The sequence below is a fragment of the Cervus canadensis genome, chromosome 12 (genome assembly GCF_019320065.1).
Source record: "Cervus canadensis isolate Bull #8, Minnesota chromosome 12, ASM1932006v1, whole genome shotgun sequence".
Lineage (NCBI taxonomy): Eukaryota > Metazoa > Chordata > Mammalia > Artiodactyla > Cervidae > Cervus > Cervus canadensis.
This window is the reverse complement of record NC_057397.1, coordinates 61404129-61426111: the sequence shown is the minus strand read 5'-3', so window position 1 is coordinate 61426111 and position 21983 is coordinate 61404129. Positions and strand designations below refer to the sequence as shown.

At 36.0% G+C, this 21983-nt stretch overlaps 1 protein-coding gene across 13 annotated transcripts in view; it reads left to right on the top strand.

Annotated features, from left to right (window-relative positions):
* Window positions 1–21983, top strand: part of VPS13B (vacuolar protein sorting 13 homolog B) — a 774030-nt gene that overhangs the window by 389336 nt on the left and 362711 nt on the right. For all 13 annotated transcript variants that reach the window (XR_006272367.1, XM_043484079.1, XM_043484085.1 and 10 more), the window contains one exon: window positions 8111–8314. Coding sequence is in view for 12 of the 13 variants with exons in the window: in XM_043484079.1 (XP_043340014.1) it covers window positions 8111–8314 (204 nt within the window). In the remaining variant the exon portion in view is untranslated. The remainder of the gene's footprint in view (window positions 1–8110; window positions 8315–21983) is intronic.

Genomic DNA, 21983 nt, shown 5'->3' with positions numbered 1-21983 from the left:
AAAATTAAGATTAGTTGGGTTTCCCTTATAGCTCAGTTGGTAAAGTATTTGCCTGCAATGCAGGAGACTTTTGTTTAATTCCTGGGTCGGAAGATCCACTGGAGAAAAGATAGGCTACCAACTCCAGTATTCTTGGGCTTCCTTGTGGCTCAGCTGGTAAAGAATCCGCCTGCAATGTGGGAGACCTGGGTTTGATCCCTGGGTTGGGAAGACCCCTTGGAGAAGGGAAAGGCTACCTACTCCAGTATTCTGGCTTGGAGAATTCCATGGACTGTATAGTCCATGGGGTCACAATGGGTCGGACACAACTGAGTGACTTTCACTTTCACTTCACTTTCATACGGAATAGTATTGTGATTTCTGTGAGTCTTATTAAAGGTAAGACTGTGGCTCAAAACTAGAGCTCTGCAATATCTCCTTTAGATATTCACCTTGTTTAGAATTAAGCTCATGTTTTATTGTTTTTGTTTAAATATAAAGCAGTTCTAAGTCAAGTCATCACATAAATAATTTATTTTTGGCCTGGTATTCCCTTATTATGTCTGCCCTTTCCTTTCTACATTTCCTCAATCACTTGATTTCTAGGGGCTCCTTGCTGTTGCTCCCCAAACACCAAAGACTGTTTTTTTTTTTTTTTCTTTTTGAGAAATGAAGGCTGAAAGAACCTCATGCCCTGAGAATCCCTTTGTACCCAAAATGTAATGAATTTTATCTATGCATTTAATTCTACTTTTCTTTCTTGATGCGTCCTAATAAACCAACTTTTGTTAAACTGCTACCAATTGCTATATCCAAACTTGATCACAAGGTTGTTGGGAACTTTGAGTGAGATATTTATGAAAATAACTTTGCAAGTTCTGAAATGCTGTATAAATGTCATTTTGATAGTTCAGATTGACTCTGATAAAAACCTTGAGATCTATGTAATGGATTTGAGAGTTGGACTGTGAAGAAAGCTGCTGCTGCTGCGAAGTCGCGTAAGTCGTGTCTGACTCTGTGTGACCCCATAGACGGCAGCCCACCAGGCTCCTCCATCCCTGGGATTCTCCAGGCAAGAATACTGGAGTGGGTTGCCATTTCCTTCTCCAATGCATGCATGCATGCTAAGTCGCTTCAGTCGTGTCCAACTCTATGCAGCCCTATGGACAGCAGCGCACCAGGCTCCGGTATTCACAGGATTCTCTGGGGAAGAGTACTGGAGTGGGTTGCTGAGCGCCGAAGAATCGATGCTTTTGAACTGTGGTGTTGGAGAAGACTCTTGAGAGTCCTTTGGACTGCAAGGAGATCCAACCAGTCCATCCTAAAGGAGATCAGTCCTGGGTGTTCTTTGGAAGGACTGGTGCTGAAGCTGAAACTCCAGTACTTTGGCCACTTCATGCGAAGAGTTGACTCATTGGAAAAGACCCTGATGCTGGGAGGGATTGGGGGCAAGAGGAGAAGGGGACAACAGAAGATGAGATGGCTGGATGGCATCACCGACTCGATGGACATGAGTTTGGGTAAACTCCAGGAGATGGACAGGGAGGCCTGGTGTGCTGCGATTCATGGGTCGCAAAGAGTCAGACACGACTGAGCAACTGAACTGAACTGATGTAAATTACCATGAATATCCCTGGTGTAATGTGGCAGTATTCCTGAAGGAACTGGAAGCTACAAAACCGTACAGCACTTTGAATAATCAAGTACTCAAAGATTTGTTGTTGATTGTTGTAGTTTGGTTGCTAAGTCCTATCTGACTTTTTTGTGACCCCATAGACTGTAGCCCACAAGGCTCTTCTGTCCATGGAGTTTCCCAGGCAATAATAGTGGAGTGGATTGCCATTTCCTTCTCCAGGGGATCTTCCTGACCCAGGAATCCAAGTTGTGTTTTCTGCTTGGCAGGCGGATTCTACCACTCAGCCACTGAAGAAGCCCGATTAAACAGATATCTGCATAATAAATAGATAAGGGAGGTTGTTTTTGTTTTTGTTTTTTTTCCAATTTTAACAAGTCTTTGACTTAAAATTTTAAACCACACTATCAAACATGTATTGAGAGGATAAAGCAATATAACACTGGTTAATACACTGAATCAATGGTACAAGTTTGAATTTGAGACTTTACATGTAGCTTTATCCATATAGCCCATTACATCTCCACACCTCTGAAAATTGCTTCATTAGGAATCTATGAAGGCAAACACATCATGTCTAATCGCTGAAGGATTTACTTGAAAACTCTTTTCAGAAATGGGCTTCCCTGGTGGCTCAGATAGTAAAGAATCTGGCTGCAATGCAGGAGACCTGGGTTTGATCCCTGGGTTGGGAAGAGCCCCCGGAGAAGGGAATGGCCACATGCACAAGTATTCTTGCCTGGAGAATCCCATGGACAGAGGATCTTGGTGGGCTGTAGTCAGTAGGCTTCCAAAGAGTTGGACACTACTGAGCCACTAACAGTTTCAGTTTTCAGAAATAAATATGTTAAGGAAATGTAATTTTATTAACAATTGTTTATCTTATTATTTTATAAATATCAAAATCTTTGAAAATACTATTTGATATCCTTGTGTGCCAGATTAACCTAAATTTTAATGGTAAAACATGAGACTCCAAGTAAACCTCTTTTTGTGAGTGATTGCTTTAGCCTGTGTTCCAGGCTCCCTCTGGATTCTGTCAAAATTACAGATGATGACTTGATTTTTTTTTCCCTTTAGCAGTTCATTGAGCATTTAGTAGATATTTATTGAGTGCTACATATAGGCCAGAAATGAGGGGGGAAAGATTAGTGAGAAACCCACAAAGAAGGCCATGCATATGCACATCATAATCCAACTGTTGACAGCCACAGATAAAGAACATATCTTGAAGGTATGGAAAAAGAGAAAAAATCACACATTACATGCAAGAGGACTGAATTTTTATTGTTCGCTTACTTCTCATAGGAAAGTGTAGGGATCAAAAGATAAACACCATTAAATTATGAAAAATTTTTAAAAAGCCCCTCAACACAAAATTCTAAATAAAAAATATGTAACATTTATGAATGAAGACAAAATAAAGGCAGTTCTTGTATGAAAGAATCTATCACCAGTAGAACTACACTGTAAGAAATCCTAAAGGAAATCCTTCATACTGAAGAGAAATAAACCAGATGTTTGAGCAACTTTTCAAATGTTTATTGGCCATTGAGTTTGCTTTTTTATAAATTGACAGTTCCTTTTGTTTACATTAATTTGTATGTTCCTAATGGGGGCTTCCCTGGTGGCTCAGAGGTTAAAGCGTCTACCTCCAATGCGGGAGACCTGGGTTTGATCCCTGGGTCTGGAAGATCCCCTGGAGAAGGAAATGGCAACCCACTCCAGTATTCTTGCCTGCAGAATCCTATGGACGGAGGAGCCTGGTAGGCTACAGTCCACGGGGTCGCAGAGTCAGACACGACTGAGCGACTTCACTCACTTTGATTATTAACGTAGATGGACAGCTTTTCAGTGTTTATTGGCCACTTAATTTGCTCTTTTATGAGTTATTTCATATCATTTACTTAATTTTTCTGTTAAATTTCTTAGCAGTTTGAAGAGCCTCCTTGTATTCTATAAATGCAGACCCTGTAGTACAGTTATTTGCTTTAAAGTTTATGGCATTTTTGGCCAAAAATCTTTCATCTTTCTTAGTGAAGTATACCTATATATCTTTTTTTTGGAGGGGTGGGGTCCTTGCTTATAAAGTGTTGCAGGCCATAAAATACAAACACCCATAATACATGTAAGATCCCTAAAATTTCTTTTACTGTTTTTATTTTAAGATTAATGACCCTAAATAAACATCTTTCTTATGAGAGGTTTCTTACTAGCTAATCTGGGTTTTTTTGTTTATTTGTTTCCCATTTATGTTTTTTTTGAAGTACTTCTTATCTTTTTTTTGTGCTATGGACTTCTTTGAGAATGTTACAAAAGCCTTTCCCCCAGAACAATGTATATGTCTACTAAATTTTACATACACTGTCAGAAACTTTGTGGACTTTGGATCATAGCCCAGTGTATACGCTTCTTGATTCTATTCAATTCCTACTTCCATACCATTTTTTTATTTGTTAGAATGACATCATAAGTGTTTGCACATACACATTAATTACTTTGGCTCATTATTGCTTAGAGCTCTCAAGAAGTATATATACTTTACAATATAGTGCAATCTCTATATGTAGGGCAGACTTAAAACAGATTTATTGTCATGTCTGAATTTGTTGTAGATCCTTATATCAGCTGCAGAGACCTAAACTACTGTGTTAGTTCCTAGAACTTATTCATTGCCAGTCAAAGCCTTGGACACTATAAATCTTTAACCTGGTTGAATCAAAGTATTTGTTTGTAGGAGTGATTTCCATCAACCTTGCCTTTCATCTTAAATATTTTACCAGTTACCCCATTTCCTTTAATGTCTTTAGGAACTAGTCTCTCAAACCTTAAAAGCTGTGTTTATTCAAAAATTAAATGAATTCTCTTTAATGTAGAACCTTCTTTAGCATAATAAAATTTAAGTTTTCTCTCTACCAATAATTAAGTATGGGAAACAAAAAAGAATAGATTTTATATTCCTTTCCTATCCATTTATTCAGTTTTTGTTGCTGTAAGTTCAGTTTTCACCACGATATTGGAATTTGGCATTACTGTCTAAGAACACAATCATTGAGTTCAGACAAAACTGGATTTGTATTCTTGTACCAGTAACTCATTTTTAAATCCTCTATGCTTCTGATTTTCAGTTTTATTTTGTAAACAAATAGTGTGACTAAATGTAATGCTCTGTATGAACAGGGTGTTTCTTGTTTGTTTGTTTGTTTTTTTTTTCTTGTTTGTTTTTTGAAACAAACTTTCTTTTGAAAAAAGAAAACTTTCTTTTGAAAAAAGAAAACTTTCTTTTGAAAAAAGAAAACTTTCTTTTGAAACTGAATTTTAATGTTTAGTAACAGTCCGTATGCTAAACAACATAGCCTTTCTAAATATTCACTTCGAGCTCTTTCTTGTTCAACATGGACCAGACATTGATTGCTAGAGTTCCATTCCTGCTTGGTTTCCATTGACATTGTTTATCCATGAATTTTCTTTTTCCTGTTTGCCTTTCTGTTTACTCTGCTATCTGACCCTCCTAATATGCTTCAGAACTTCTCATGGCCTCTACATCATGTCTTTTTTATTTTCTGCACTTGACTTTTGCTCTTGCTATTTTTGTGACTGGAATGATTCTTTGCAGCCACTGAAATCCTGTCTATCCTTCAAGAGTATATTTTCTTGAGCCTTGTCTTTGCCTCTCCAGCCCAGTTAAGTCTCATTTTTGATTGGTTATAAGATTAAATGAAAAATATATGTGCAGTTAATTTTTAAACAATATAATGTTCCATTTTATAGTTAATATCTTGCATATATGCAAAATATTACTGATATTTAATCACCTTCATACATACCCAATATATAGTTGCCTCCTGTGTTGCTCATTTTTTAGAGAATTTTGAAAATGTGTTTTTGGGATTTACATAAATACAGGGCTTCCCTTGTGACTCAGTGGTAAAGAATCCACCTGCCAATGCAGGAGATGTGGGTTCAATCCCTGTGTGGGGAATATCTGCTGGAGACAGAAATGACAACCCATTCCAGTATTTTTGCCCAGGAAATCCCATGCACAGAGATAACCTGGCCGGCTACAGTCCATGGGGTTGCAAAAGACGTGACTGAAGCAACTAAACTACAACAGCATAAATACAATAAGTTGCACATGCTTAGGTTATCAATTTGATAACATTTGGCTAGTGTACCTACGAAATCAGCTTCACAGTGGAGATAATGCATCATCTTCAAGTTTCCTGTGCTCCTTTGTTATTCTCCCTTTTACTCCTCCCCTTGTCCCAGATAATCACTGATACTGTTACTGATTAATTTTCATTTGCTAGGATTCTGTATAAATGGAATCATACAGTTGTGTTCTCTTGCTCTCTCTTGCCTAGCTTCCTTGATTCGGCATTGTGATTTTGAGATTAATTCATGTTTTTGCATGAATCTATAATTTATTTCTTTTTATTGCCAAGTATTCTATTGTACTGTTGGTTAACTTACTAGTTAAAATTTGAGTTTTTTTTCTAGGTTTAGACTCTTAGAAATAAAACTGCTATAAATAGTTTTTTATATATGTCTTTGTGTGGACATAGATTTTCATTTTTCTTGGGGAAACACTTAGGAAATGGTTCATTCATATAGTAGGTATGTCTTTTTCAAAAACTGACAAACTGTATTCTAAATTTTGTTTTTTGTCAGAGTAAATGAGAGTTTTAGCTGCTCTACGTCTTCATCGATACTTGGTCTGGTTATACTTTTTAATTTCAGATGTCTTAATAGGTCGGTAGTAGTAGCTTATTGTGACTTTTGTGGGTATGTTTTTCAGTACAGCTTGAAGAATATGAGTTGAACATTTATCTTCAGAATTTTTGCCTTACTTTTTTAAACCTCTGAATTGAGGAAGCCTGGATTCTGTGATAGTAACTTCCCTCATTGAAAATAATGATACTTTTCAAGTTTATGTCATTGCTTATTTGGCATGCTGAATACACTGTATACTTGATGACATTCATATACAGTTATTTAATGGCTAGAGTTAAAGGAAATCAGAAGTAGTGACAATAAAGGCAGCATCAGTTCTCCTAAGTGAATAAACTTTATGCCCTGAAAAGTATTTGAAACTGTTTATACTTTCTTTATGTGTCAGTTCTAATCATTTAAGAAAAGGTAAAATAATCTTTTAAAAAATTTGGTTTGGAACAAAATGAATTCTTTTTAGAGAGTACTAATGATTATGAAAGCCAAAAGGAATTAAACTAAAAATTCTCTAACAGCTTTTTTCTAGAAACACTAGCCATTAGATTTTTTTTTTTTAAACAAAAAGAGCTATAATCTGAGATTTGAGACTTCATCACACAAAAAGCAAGAAAAAACTGTAACCCGTGTACTGTTTTATATCAAATAAGGATTGACAACACTGTTTTTAGGCATCTGTTCTGCCCACATAAGAAGCCAGCTTTATCATCTGGATGTGTCCTGGGGCTGAAACTTCTTATAAATATGAGAATTTCTTTCTTTCTTTCTTTTTTTAATGGCAAGCAGAATATGGTATCCAGCTGTGGATTTGCTTATATATTGTGTTTGCATTTTTCCCCCTAGGCTTCTTTTATACAGTATATGGCAATATGTTGTCATACAAATTCCATGATTAATGCTTATTTATGAAATCTTATGTAAATATCTTAGAACTTAGTCAAACAACGTGCAAGTTAAACAGTTTTTTTTCTGGATATTGGAATGGCAAATCTGAGGGGAATACTGGATTGGATAGTTTATGTTCTTTATCTATAGAAAAGTCTCATGTAACATTTTCCTTTTACTACTCTGTGTTATATCTTTTCTTTTTACTGTATTTTGCTGGGTAAGAAATCCACTTTCAGATTTATTCTTCAGAAAATAGAGAAAATTTAAATTGTAAATAATTCAAAATAAGAATGGCAATTATATATTACTAAATAGTCATATATACTAGGATATGTTTGATCTCTAATTTTTGATCCTGAGGGCTCTGTTTAAGAGGCATTTATTTGTGGTGATTCTTTTAGTCATATATTAAAAGAAATCTGTCTCATCATAAGCTGTTGTATTAGCATTTTATTTTATTAACATTATTTTATTTGTATGATTTTCCCACAAAAATGCTAACTTGCTGTAAAATATCAAGTTATAAATATGGGACCAATTTTAAGTATGATTAAATTTATTATATCTGTCTCAAATTCAATTCATGATTAAGTGTTTAATATTATATATTTGAATTATTTTTCTCTATATCATCAGAATGATGATATCATGATAAAATATTCATGGTCGTATATAATAATTACAGTATATAATATATAATAATTATATATCATATAGATCATGATATAGTACTATGATCAATGATTTATTGATAGATTTTTTTTTCATGTATTCTTGTTTCTGTGGACTTAGTTTTAGGTTTCTCTCATTGAGTATTTTAGTCAGTTTTGACCAGAAGTTGAAAGATTTCTTTTTGCTTTTTATTTTTTTCCTTCTGCTCAGGTGCAGCTCTTATATGAGTTAACAGGTATCATGAATAAAGTCTGGAATAAGATTCAGAAGAGAGGCAATCTCAGTTCTTCTTCAGCTTACCCAGAATCCGTGGTGGGGCCTTTCCCTAGCTCTCCAGTTAGAAGCAGTATAGGCACAGCTCCTCCAGATAACAGCACATGTAGCCCATCTGCTGACATTGGAACTACTACTGAGGTAAGTGTTTCTGAAAAATTGTGTTAGTAAATGAAGGGTGATATATATATACCACAGAGTTCTATGTCAGGATTGAGAATGAAGATGACCTCACCTCTGTGGAAGCTGATGAGTTTAGAAGGCTCATGAGGTGCTATGGTAGCTATGGCTGTATGTTACTGTTTCTCTTAGGTTCAAGTATTTTTATCCCTTTCAGCAGTTAGTGGGATAGTTCAGGAAAGTAGAGGTTCTGTGAAATGACAAAAACTAAGGCACAGTAAATGTATGGTTTCTCAGAAGTATGAAAACTTAGAAGCTGACTGCAAAAGAGGCTCAGAACCAGAGTGTCTTTATTATCTTTAGATTGTGATTTTCAATCTTAACCAAAGCAAAGTTCTCTCCTTCTGATCATAGAAACCTTCCTTTTCATTTTTCACATTGTGACCTCACCCAATATGTCTATGCCCTTTTTATAACAAATATTTTCAAAGCCGCTCCTTTACTGTTGTAAAATGAAAATAATCATAACCTGCATATGCATATGTTTTCAAAAATAGTATCCTGAATAAAATATAAAGAATTAAAGGAAAGTAATTTAAAGTATAGTAAATTATTATTGTAATATGTAAATGCTCAGGCATGGTTACATTAGAAGTTGTAATGCTGTTGCCCAGTACATATAATTACTGTGAATGTATCTGATGCAAACATACTTTTACAGGTCTGTATTAAATGCTGCAAGTGGGACCATTGTTGGTGTGATTTTCTGAAATAATGAAAACTTGATAAAGTTTCAAAGAAAAGAAATTTCTTGTTCTTTTCAGTAGTTGCATTTCTGGAGCTCCTAATATATACTGAGTGTCAGTCACTTAGTCTTGTCCAACTCTTTGCGACCCCATGGACCGTAGCCTACCAGACTCCTCTAGTCCATGGGATTCTCCAGGCAATAATACTGGAGTGGGTTGCCATTTCCTTCTTCAATATATACTAAAATCATGCATAAATACCAAAAATATTGTTTTTAGATTTAAAACAATTTAATGCTCAAATATTTACTTATAAACAGGATTTTCGCCTACTTCAATTACTGTCAGATAATATTCTCCATTTTGGCTGATTTTGGTATTGACCATCTGGTGATGTCCCTGTGTAGATTTGTCTCTTGAGTTGTTGGAAAAGGGTGTTTGCTATGACCAATGTGTTCTCTTGACAAAATTCTGTTGGCCTTTGCCCTGCTTCATTTTGTACTCCAGAGCCAAAGTTGCTTGTTATTCCAGGTATCTCTTAACTTCCTACTTTTGCATTCTGATCCCCTATGATGAAAAGGACATGTTTTTGGTGTTAGTTTTAGGTCTTGTTAGGTCTTCATAGAACAAATCAACTTCAACTTCTTAGGCATCAGTGGTTGGGGCAGACTTGGATTCCTGTGATGTTGAACAATTTCCCTTGGAAATGAACTGAGACCATTCTGCCATTTTTGAGATTGTACCCAAGTACTGCATGTTGGAGTAGATCTATTGACATTTGACCCCTGCATAAGCAACTTCTCTATCCTCTATTCCTGCTCATTCCAAATCTTAAGAATCACAGTGATCTAAGTGATAGAAGTACTTTTTTTCTCCCCAAATGAAAAATCTAAAACTGTTCGGGATATGGAGTCAACGGGACATACCCTTTTTGGGTAAAAACATCGACTTCCTTCTAGAAATTGCAGGGCATGTTCATCAGTGTTAGATCTCATAATCAGGGTTACCATGTCCTTCTGTTTAGCTTGGACACAGCACAGTTCCAGAAAGTACCATTTAAGTTGTACTTTGTATGAATGGCAGGTCCTAGATGTATGACCAACAGGTGTCCATTCCAGATGAGCCCTGTCTTTTCTAAACTTGCGATGGTTTTAAAATATTTCTTTCTAAAAGACTGCTCCCAAAATACGTACGTCCTCACGCTCATCTTGACATTGTTTAATGTAGTACTTAGTAAACAGCTGTTTAGTGGGGCACTCTCCTTTCTACCAGTGAAATGCCCAGAGTATTTAACTTCTTTTATCAGTTTCACTTGTATTATCCTTATCTATCAACGTATCACTGCAAGCTTTTCATTACCAAAGTTTTTCACAAAGTATTTTGTGCAGTGTCAACATACTGGCTGTGAAAAAAGGAGTCTTTGGCTAAATAAGTTTGGAAAATACTACATTAAAAAAAGTTGAAGTTCTTCATTTTTCAAAACCATATGATATCTTTGTCTGACTAACTTAATATAGTAATCTGTCTCAAGAGCTTTTGCATTGTAAGAGCACTATGCATTGTGAACTTTACTGCAAGAGCTTTTGGTATCTATTATATGTGGAATCTAAAAAATGATAGAAATGAACTTATTTACAAAACAGAAATAGACTCACAGACATAGAAAACAAACTGCTTACCAGAAGGGATAGTGTGTGGGGGTGGATAAAAATTAGGGAGTTTGGGGTTAACATATACCACTACTATATCTAAAATAGTAAACGAACCTGCTGTATATCATAGGGAACTATATTCAGTATTTTATAGTAATATATAATGGGAAAGAATCTGAAAAATATATTTGTGTGTGTGAAAATATATATATGTGTGTATATATATACACATATATAAAACTGAATCACTATGCTGTATACCGGAAACTAACACAACGTTATAATTAACTATAAAAATATATACATAGTATATGTTTTGTGGTTAGTTACAGTAGTGCTTCCCTACCATTTTCATGTCATTACATGTATAGAAGATGATGTTTGCATCTAGAGTAATTTCAGAAGAATCTCTCAGTCATTGAAAGCTCCATTCAGCGTAGGCTGTACTCCAAAACCCTGAGGGCCAAGAGATCATGTCCCAGCAAAGTTTTGACGCATCCTGTAGTGTCTCTTAGTAAACTCTGAGTAATAGTATTACTTTGATAAATGTATTTTTAATATTTTTATTATTGCCTCAGTAAAAGAGTGTTGATGTTGATGAATTTAAATATAATTGTCACATTGAAATTATTCTATAGTTATATTCTATCCCTTCCCCATTGTAATAAAATCATTTTATAACAGCTTAGTGCTACTGTGGTATGCCATTTAATTAGTTTAACAAAGTCTTCTTCATGTAGTCAGCGCTAAGAAGAAAATTTAAAGTTTTGTGTGTTCCTAGAGGTGTTTCCCTGGTGGCTCAGTTGGTAAAGCATCTGCCTACAATGCAGGAGACCCGGGTTCCATCCGTAGGTTGGGAAGATCCTCTGGAGAAGGAAATGGCAACCCACTCCGGTATTCTTGCCTGGAAAATCCCATGGATGGAAGGAGCCTGGTAGGCTACAGTCCATGGGGTCGCAGAGTCGGACACGACTGAGCAACTTCACTCACTCACTCAGAGGTGGCATGTTAAATATTTAGAAGAGTTCTGTGGGTAGAGCTGGCATGAGCTGGCATGGCTGGCCCCACCTCATGCTGGTGTCTCTGCCCTTTGCCCTAATATGGCTCTGATGGAGGTGTTCTTGCCAGCTGGGGCACATAAGAGAGAAGGCAACTGCCCACAGCTCAGTGACCATGCGGTAGCCCGGAAGCAAGTACCATCTTCAAGCAGAGGTCACAATCTTTTGCAGTAGAGAGCCAGACAGTAAATGCTGTCTTTGCATGCCCTGCTATCTCTGCTGTAATCATTCAACTCTGAGCACTTTGCAAGCATTGTTTCTATTAATTCTGAAACCTATACTATGAGTTGGGTAGTAGTATTTCCCTTTTACAATGAAGAATTTGTAACTACAGAGGCTAAGTGACTTGGTTGAAATAATATAGGTAAGTGGCAAAGCTGAAATGAAAACTTCTGCCTTCTAACTCCAGGGTCCCTAATGTGTTATCATATGAATTCTAGAACTTGATTCATTGATAAATTTTGCTTTTAAAAGTAAATTGTTGCCACCAAGTGTAGGTGTGTTCTCCTTTATCCTGCTCAACACTTGAGGTTTTGTGGAATATTTTTATTCAGTTCTAAAAAATTCTCAGACAACAACAGGAAAATTCTTCTACATTCCCATCAGTCTTATTTTCTAGAACTTCCCATGTTCTCTCTCTTTGTCTGTGAACCACTATTTGTTAGTTGATTTTTATTTGTTTTCTTTTTTTCTCTACTGTCATTAGTGCTTTGTTTTCATTCCAAGGCATTTTCTCAATTCCTTTTTTAATTCCACTTTACCAAGTATCCCTTTAACTATATCTAATCCACCTAGTTTCAGTCACTGTTACAAGTAGGGCTTTGGAAGGTGAGAGAAGAGAGAGGTTGGTGTTTTTCTTTCTTGTTCCTCTCCACTTTGGTGCCCCATATGGAAAACATTCATGACACTTCTATAGTTTAGTGAAGCCTCATGTGAATTGTCTGTTTTACTGAAAAAGCAGCTGGTCTTTGGTCCCAGGCTTTGTGCAAACGGCTCCAACTTAGACTCCAGTTTGCCCTCAGTGAGAATTAACATGGCATTGCTCAAACCTCTAGACCCTTACATGAGTTTGATACCTCCATTTACCATCACAAACTCAGTTCCCATTCGTTACCCAGATTTTGTGTTTCCTCTTCATTTCTGACATATTGAGATTTTCTTTTATTTGTTTCAAGTTTCACTATTTTATTAGTCAGAGGAAAGTGACATTCTCGTAAGGACAAGAAAGGGAAGGGAAACCACCGGAGATAGTATAGTACCTGGAGCTAGTAACACTAGGATGTTGTTGCTATAAGTAGGTTTAAAAGCATGGAAAACAGGGACTGATACTCTGACTTCATATTTTTTTCCTCCTTCCTGTCTCCTGCTGCTGTTCCACAGAACAGCTAGAAACCAGAGGACAGAATCTTCGTATATATTGTTCACATAGGTTAGCCTCCCAGATAAACAGTGTATTAATGATTGAGGAAGAATAGATGAAAGAAAAGGCAAAATTCTTTTGTTTTATCTAGAATTTCAGTGCTTTCGTGGTAGAAAAGGAAAACATGCATTTCAACTTGATATGCCATGTTACTTGAATTTAAATTTCTTTAACATCTTTGAGTACTGAGAACTGGTCTTTGGAATCTTTGTTTTCCTCATTCTGTCTTGTGTGTATTAGATTCTCAAAATCAATGGTTAACTTTCTTTTGCTGAATATTTTTATTGTGGGTAAAATATAAGTAACATTATTTACCATTTTCACCATTTTTTATAGTTACAATTCATAACAACTATCCATCTTCAAAACTACCTCATCATTTCAAACAGAAAGTCTCCTCCCATGAAACAGTGACTCCCTGCTTTCTCACTGCCATCCTTGATAACCACGATTAATACTTTCTGTCTCTGTGAATTCACCTATTCTGGGAACCTCATATAAGAGAAATCGTAAGATTTGTTTAGCTTATTTTACGTAGTGTAATGTTTTAGAGATTTATTCACATAGTAACATGTATAAGAATTTCATTCCCTTCTTCTGTGGCTAATATTCCATTTGCTTATATAGCATATTTTATATATCCATTGATCTGTTGATGGACATCTGGGTTATTTCCACCTTTTAGCTATTATGAATAATGCTCTATGAATACTGATATATAAAGGTTGATTAATTCTTAATCAAGTTATTTTGTCATGAAGATATTGTATGCATTTTATATGACCTGTGCCTGACAAACCATTTCAAAACTAATACTAGAAATGCGATTTTAATTTTTCTTTACCTACTGAAATATGTTGATAACTGAGTTATTTATTACCTAAGTTAAGGAGTAAAGTGAATGTAGAATTATTCAATATACTTTATTTAGTACTGATTTAGTACTCAGAAGAGCACATTTCTGTCATTTTAATGATTTGCTTACTACCAATATGGATGGTATAGAATTAAGACAGCACTTAATATTATCCCTAAATGAATTCAAGCATATTTCAAATTTTTCCCAAAAATGTAGTACCAAAGAGAAAAAAGTGAAAATTAGAAGTCATTTACTTAGTTTCCATAGTAACTTTGCAAACATAAAAATAGAATGTTGGTAATTTATTTTCTCTAAGGTGTTTTTTTTTCCTCCTGAGGAAAACTAGCTAAATTGTGTCTGCTACTTCCCCACTTTTTGTCATAGACTCTACTTTGTCAGCTTTAAGGATTGCCTCCCTCTAATTTGGTATAATAATTTTGTAGAGCTTGACAAGTGAACAAAGATATTTCTCTTAATTCCATCAGTTTATAGCTATTCTATTGAAACGGATTGTTGGAAATCTCATTTACTAGAAAATTAAAATGCAGTGAATTTAGGCTAGTGTCACAGAAACTAGGGACTGGGCTGAACCATCTGAGTGTGATTCTAAGTTAATGGAATCTATAGAAAACACTTTGAAATCAGAGAACTTGAGTTTTTATCTCTGAAGTTTATGATTACATTGTGCTTAGTCACTTCAGTTGTGTCCAACTCTGTGCACCCCATGGACTGTACCCCGCCAGGCTCCTCTGTCCATGGGATTCTCCAGGCAAGAATATTGGAGTGGGTTGCCATGCCTTCCTCCAAGGGATCTTCCTGACCCAGGGATCAAACCTGCATCTCCTGAATTGCAGGCAGATTCTTTACCACTGAGTCACCTGGGAAGCCCTATGATCACATTATTTAACCTCTGTTCTTTAGTTACATTATCTCTAAAAGTGGAGATAATATTAATATTCATCTCAGTATGTTAGTACAAATATTAACTGAGTATCTATGAATATGATACATTGCTCTATTTGTATTTTCCTTAATTTCAGTAAGATTTTGGTTTTCTTTTTAGAAATCTTTCCCATTTTATTATAGAAGTATTCTTTGGTATTTGGAACTTTTGTTCAATGGATATGATTATATACTAGTTTCTTCCTCTTCCTTTAAGGTGACTAGTAACTTAGGTTGATTGTCTTTCTTTTTAAAAAATTTTTATTTATTTTTGGCTGTGCTGGATCTTCATTGCTCTGCAGGCTTTTCTCTAGTTGTGGTGAATGGGGGCTACTCTCAAAATGTGGGTCTCAGGCTTCTCATTGTAGTGGCTTCTCTTTGTGGAGCACGGGCTCTTGGGCACACAGGCTTCAGTAGTCACAGCAAATGGGCTCAATAGTTGTGGCTCCCCGGCTCTAGAGCGCAGGCTCAATAGTTGTTGCACAGGCTTAGTTGCTCTGCAGTATGTGGGATCTTCCTGGATCAGGGATCAAACCCATGAATCCTGCATTGGCAGACAGATTCTTTACCACTGAACCGCCAGGGAAGCACCTGATTTTGAAGTATTAAGCTGATCTTGCATCTGGAACAAACCCAAGTTGGCTGTGGTATAGTTTCTTTTTTATATCTTGCTGGATTGTGTTTGTTAATATTTATTTAGGGTTTTGGTTTGTGTAATCATCAGTTATACTGACCTTTAACTTTTCTTTTACATAATAACTTTGTTGTATTTTGGTGTCATGAGTGTGCTGTCTTCATAAAATGATGTGGGAAGTGTTCCCTCTTGTTTTACTTATTTACAGAAAATTTGTTTTGTGTAGAAATTCCACAGTCATTGTATGATAATCAACAAGGTAGTCAACAAGGTAATCCTAGTTGAAAAGGCACTTGGGTACAACTCATCCCTTATCTAAACTGGGTCTTAGTTTAGGCATTATTTGCATATAGAAGAAGTTTTGGCTTAGAAGACTATTAGGAAAGAGGTGAGGACTGGATAGACAAAAGACACTAATGTTATCATCCTTAAAGGGAGTGAAAGTGAAAGTCACTCAGTCCTGTCTGACTGTCTGTGACCCCATGGACTATACAGTCCTTGGAATTCTCCAGGCCAGAATACTGATTTGGATAGCCTTTCTCTTCTCCAGGGGATCTTCCCAACCCAAGGATCAAACCCAAGTCTCCCACATTGCAGGTGGATTCTTACCAGCTAAGCCACAAGGGAAACCCAAGAATACTGGCATGAGTAGCCTATCTCTTCTACAGCGGATCTTCTTAACCTAGGAATCAAACCAGGGTCTCCTGCATTGCAGGCAGATTCTTTACCAGCTGAGCTATCAGGGAAGCCTTAAAGGGAGTATAGGTACACATCTTGTTCCAGGTTTCCAACTCCAACAATGATACTACTGTATTCATAGAATATTAATTTTAGTTTGCTCATTGATAAAGTAATATTTAATGATCAAATATTTTTTATGCCACTCTAGTAACCCAGTCTGTATAAAATAAAACTAGTGAACATATGTTCTACAAATGCTAAACAAATACACTGGTTTTTTTTGATACTATGAGATTATGATTTTACATCCCAGTTAAGATTTTTTTTTTTTTTTTTTTTTTTTAGTTAAGATTTTTATATCAAACTTTTTCTCTGGTAAAGTATATGATGCAAAATTACCTTTTAAATCTTTTTTAAGTGTACTATTGTATGACATTGAGTACATTCAGGTGGTTGTGCAACCATCACCACCAACCGTATCCAAAACTTAAAAATTTTCCAACCGCAATGTGGTACCTATCAAACAACAACTTTTCATTTTAACACTAAGTCTTCTGATTGATGAACATGGGACATTCATATGTGTATGTTTTTTTTCTCTTTTTAATTTTTTTTTAGCAATACTTTGTAGTCTTTCACTTCCTGGTTTATTCCCAAGGATTTTACTCTTTTTGATGCTATTATAAATAGAATTGTTTTATTCCTTTTCTGATCGCTCATTGTTATTGTACAAAAACACAGCTGACTTTTATGTTTGAGTTTGTATCTTGATGAGTTTATTAGTTTTAACAGTTTTTTCTGGAATTTTTAGAATTTTATACATATAAGGTCATGTTGTTAATCAACAGAGATAATTCTGCTATTTCCTATCCAATTTTGTTGCCTTTTATTTCTTTTTCATGCCTAATTACTCTGGCTAGGATTTTCAGTAATATGTTGAATAAATATTTCACATAACTTTTTCAATATCGGGTAATTTTTTTAAGTTGAACATAATTTTCCCTTTTGATAATAATTTTGTGTGAAGGAAAACTTCTAGTAGGCTTCAGCTCTAACAAATTTTGTTCAAATAGCAAGAGATGTAATGAAAATTTGACACTGTTGTTTTTTCTATTTCTGTGTTGTGCTTTTTATGCTATTTTTTTCATCTGAAATAAATGTTAAAGTCAAACATTATGAGTTAGAGGTAATTTACCTCTCGTTGAGAGGCTTACATTAACTGAGAAGAAACAATGTTAAATGATGATTATATTGTTTCAATATCATCCATACTTGATGTGGAATATAAACTTTCCACTATCACCCCATAACCTATTATCTTTGTTATCATAGCATAACCCTAATTTAAACAACCACTACCAACTTTGTACCCATGGTATACAGTAGCTTTTAAACTACTTAAAAGCTGCTTAAAAGGTTCTTTAATATGTGGATGTTAAATGATTTAGAAAATCAACTCATTTTTACTAAATGAAATCTGATTTATTATGATACAGGGCATAGAGATGTGTATATGCCTTGTCACTATAAATATATTTTATATAAATTCATAAAACAATATGAATTCATTTTTTCAATGTTTTTCTGTCTTTTGTTTTAAACATAATTCTTTTATTGGTTCAGTTCATTAGCTCAGTCATGTCTGACTCTTTGCGATGCCATGGACTCCAGCACGCCAGGCTTCCCTGTCCATCACCAGCTCCTGGAATTTACTCAGACTCATGTCCATCTAGTCAGTGATGCCATCCAGCCATCTTATCCTCTGTCGTCCCATTCTCCTCCTGCCTTCAATCTTTCCCAGCATAAGGGCCTTTTCAAATGAGTCAGTTCTTTGCATCAGGGGACCAAAGTATTGAAGTTTCAGCTTCAGCATCAGTCCTTCCAGTGAATATTCAGGACTGGTTTCATTTAGGATGGACTAGTTGGATCTCCATGCTGTCCAAGGGTCTCTCAAGAGTCTTCTCCAATACTGCAATTCAAAAGCATCAATTCTTCGGTGCTCAGCTTTCTTTATAGTCCAATTCTCACATCCATACAAGACTACTGGAAAAAACATAGCTTTGACTAGACAGACCTTTGATGGGAAAGTAATGCTCTGCTTTTTAATATGCTGTCTAGGCTGGTCATAGATTTTCTTCCAAGGAGCAAGCGTCTTTTAATTTCATGGCTGCAGTCACCATCTGCATTGATTTGGGAACCCCCAAAAATAGTCTGTTTCCACTGTTTCCTTATCTATTTGCCATGAAATGATGGGACCAGATGCCATGATCTTAGTTTTCTGAATGTTGAGTTTTAAGCCAGGTTTTTCACTCTCCTCTTTCACTTTCGTCAAAGGCTCTTTAGTTCTTCTTTGCTTTCTGCCATAAGGGTGGTGTCATCTGGATGTCTGAGGTTATTGATATTTCTCCCAGCAATCTTGATCCCAGCTTGTGCTTCATCCAGTCCAGCATTTCTCATGATGTACTTTGCATATAAATTAAATAAGCAGGGTGACAACATACAGCCTTGATATACTCGTTTCCTGATTTGGAACCAGTCTGTTGTTCCATGTGCAGTAAAATTCTTTTATATTATTTATCAAGTCTGTTATCTGAATCTTGAGAGTTTAATCATGCTGTTATATTCGTAACTCTTCCTCTTAGTAGACTGTTTCTCTATGTGTTACATGCTCTTCTATTCGGAGTTCTTCCACTAGTGGGACTTCATGAGACTCTTTCATAGTATTTGAGGGCCTGTTCCCCAATAGGGATTTCATGTATTTCCTTCTCAGAGGGACTCCAAAGGCCATCACTAACCTGGGACCCTTTAACTATTAATTTCTTAGCTGGATGTTTTTTGAAACTTTTTTGTGGTATGAAGTAAAGCTCTCAAACCTATATGTAACCCAGAGTTGTGTTTAAACAGTCCCAAGGGTAACTTTTTTTCTACTACTTAGGCTAAGACAGATACTGCTTTTGGCGGGGGGTTTATTCTGTTGTTTTTTCTAATTTCTTAAATTGGGTACTTAGCTTAATTTGCTGTTCTTTAGTCGCTAGGTCGTGTCCATCTCTTTGTGACTCACGGACTATAGCTTGCCATCCTTCTCTATCCATGGAATTTTCCAGGGTAGAATACCGGAGTGGGTTGCATTTCCTTTTCCATAAGATCTTCGCGACCCAGAGATCAAACTCATGTCTCCTGTATTGTCAGATGGACTCTACCACTGAGCCACCAGGGAAGCCTGAAAGCATGCATTGACCTTTACTATCAAATGAAATTAGTACTTTATCAATTAGTAGTGATAATTTTTTTTTTAATCATCAGGGTTCTTATGTGGCACACTGGTACAAGTAATAATGAAACAGTCTGGTTTTTGAAACTCATATTCATAATTGCCAGAGTTCATTTCCCAGATTAGCACTTTCACTCATTTCTTTATACTTACTCATCTTCTTAATGTTATGGACTCAGGAAAACATGGTTTCTCACAATTCAGGTTCTAAAAATACTAAAGAAGCTGCTAAAGTCTTTCTTCCTTGAGTTGCCTTTTGTCAGAGACACATGCAGATGGCAAGATGGACTGGAGGAAGGAAGGATGAAAGGAATGGTGGGGGGGAATGAGGGAAGGAAAAGAGACGGAGGGTGGGAGAAAGGAAAGCAACAGGCTGACTCCAGATATACAGCTGCAGTTCAGAATAGAGAAAGAGAGTTGCTTGAGAGAATTCACATAACATAAATATACAGCTATAATGGACATGCATATGAAGTTTTATATATACAAAATAAATAATGCCCACTGTCCAAACTGGTTTTAGAAAAGTTGCCCAAGATCATAAAAGGTCTATCATACTTCAAAACCTTTTTTTTCATTATTCCATAAAATAATCATGCTAATATAGATGCAGATACTTAATAATGTTCAGCATTTTAAAAAACTTAAGCCTTTAAGACTCAAGTCATTTATCCTTAAAGAACTTTATAATATTGAATATTAAAATTGGAGGATGAATATGTACATGCTCATGTGTATGGGCTTCCCTGGTGGCTCAGAGGTTAAAGCATCTGCCTGCAATGCTGGAGACCTGGGTTCGATCCCTGGGTCGGGAAGATCCCCTAGAGAAGGAAATGGTAACCCACTCCAGTATTCTTCCCTGGAGAATCCCATGGACAGAGAAGCCTGGTGGGCTACCATCCATCGGGTCTCAAAGAGTCAGACACGACTGAGTGACTTCACTTCACTTCATTTCATAATACATAGGTGGATTGGAAATTTAGTCCATAACTTCATTGCTGCTTCCCAGAGAAAATTCCTTATTACACAGAAGGGAAAGCTAATATTTGCTATATATCAAGATGTCCCTGGGACAGTAATTGTTATCATGGTCCCAAAGTAAGACTTTACTTGTGCACTGGAAGAACATACTTCAGTGTATTTCAGCTGTTTTAGGTTGTCGAAAATTTGTCTTCAGGAAGATGTGCAGGAAAGTGAAAGACTATATAATCATCTTCTTTGAAATGTTTATGCCATTTAGCTTGTAAGATCAGTTCAGTTCACTCAGTCATGTCAGACTGTTTGCAGCCCTATGGACTGCAACACACCAGGCTTCCCTGCCCATCACCAACACCCGGAGCTTGCTCAAACTCATGTTCATTGAGTCAGTGATGTCATCCAACCATCTCATCCTCTGTCATTCTCTTCTCCTCCTGCCTTCAGTCTTTCCCAGCATTAGGGTCTTTTCCAATGAGTCAGTTATTCACATCAGGTGGCCAAAGTATTGGAGTTTCAGCTTCAGCATCAGTCTTACCAATGAATATTCAGGACTGATTTCTTTTAGGATTGACTGGTTTGATCTCCTTGCAGTCCATGGGATTCTCAAGAGACTTCTCCAACACCCCAACAATAAAAAGTACCTTTAAAAGTACTACAGGCCAATATCACTGATGAACATAGATGCAAAAATCCTTAACAAAATTCTAGCAAACAGAATCCGACAACATATTAAAAAGATCATACATCATGACCAAGTGGGCTTTATCCCAGGAATGCAAGGATTCTTTAATATCTGCAAATCAATCAATGTAATACACCACATTAACAAATTGAAAGATAAAAACCATATGATTATCTCAATAGATGCAGAAAAAGCCTTTGACAAAATTCAACATCCATTTATGATAAAAACTCCAGAAAGCAGGAATAGAAGGAACATACCTCAACATAATAAAAGCTATATATGACAAACCCACAGCAAACATTATCCTTAATGGTGAAAAATTGAAAGCATTTCCCCTAAAATCAGGAACAAGACAAGGATGCCCACTCTCACCACTGCTATTCAACATAGTTTTGGAAGTTTTGGCCACAGCAATCAGAGCAGAAAAAGAAATAAAAGGAATCCAGATAGGAAAAAAAGAAGTGAAACTCAAATTGTTTGCAGATGACATGATCCGCTACATAGAAAACCCTAGAGACTCTACCAGAAAATTACTAGAGCTAATCAATGAATATAGTAAAGTTGCAGGATATAAAATCAGCACACAGAAATCCCTTGCATTCCTATACACTAACAATGAGAAAACAGAAAGAGAAATTAAGGAAACAATACCATTCACCATTGCAACAAAAAAGAATAAAATACTTAGGAGTATATCTACCTAAAGAAACAAAAGACCTATACATAGAAAACTATAAAACCCTGATGAAAGAAATCAAAGAGGA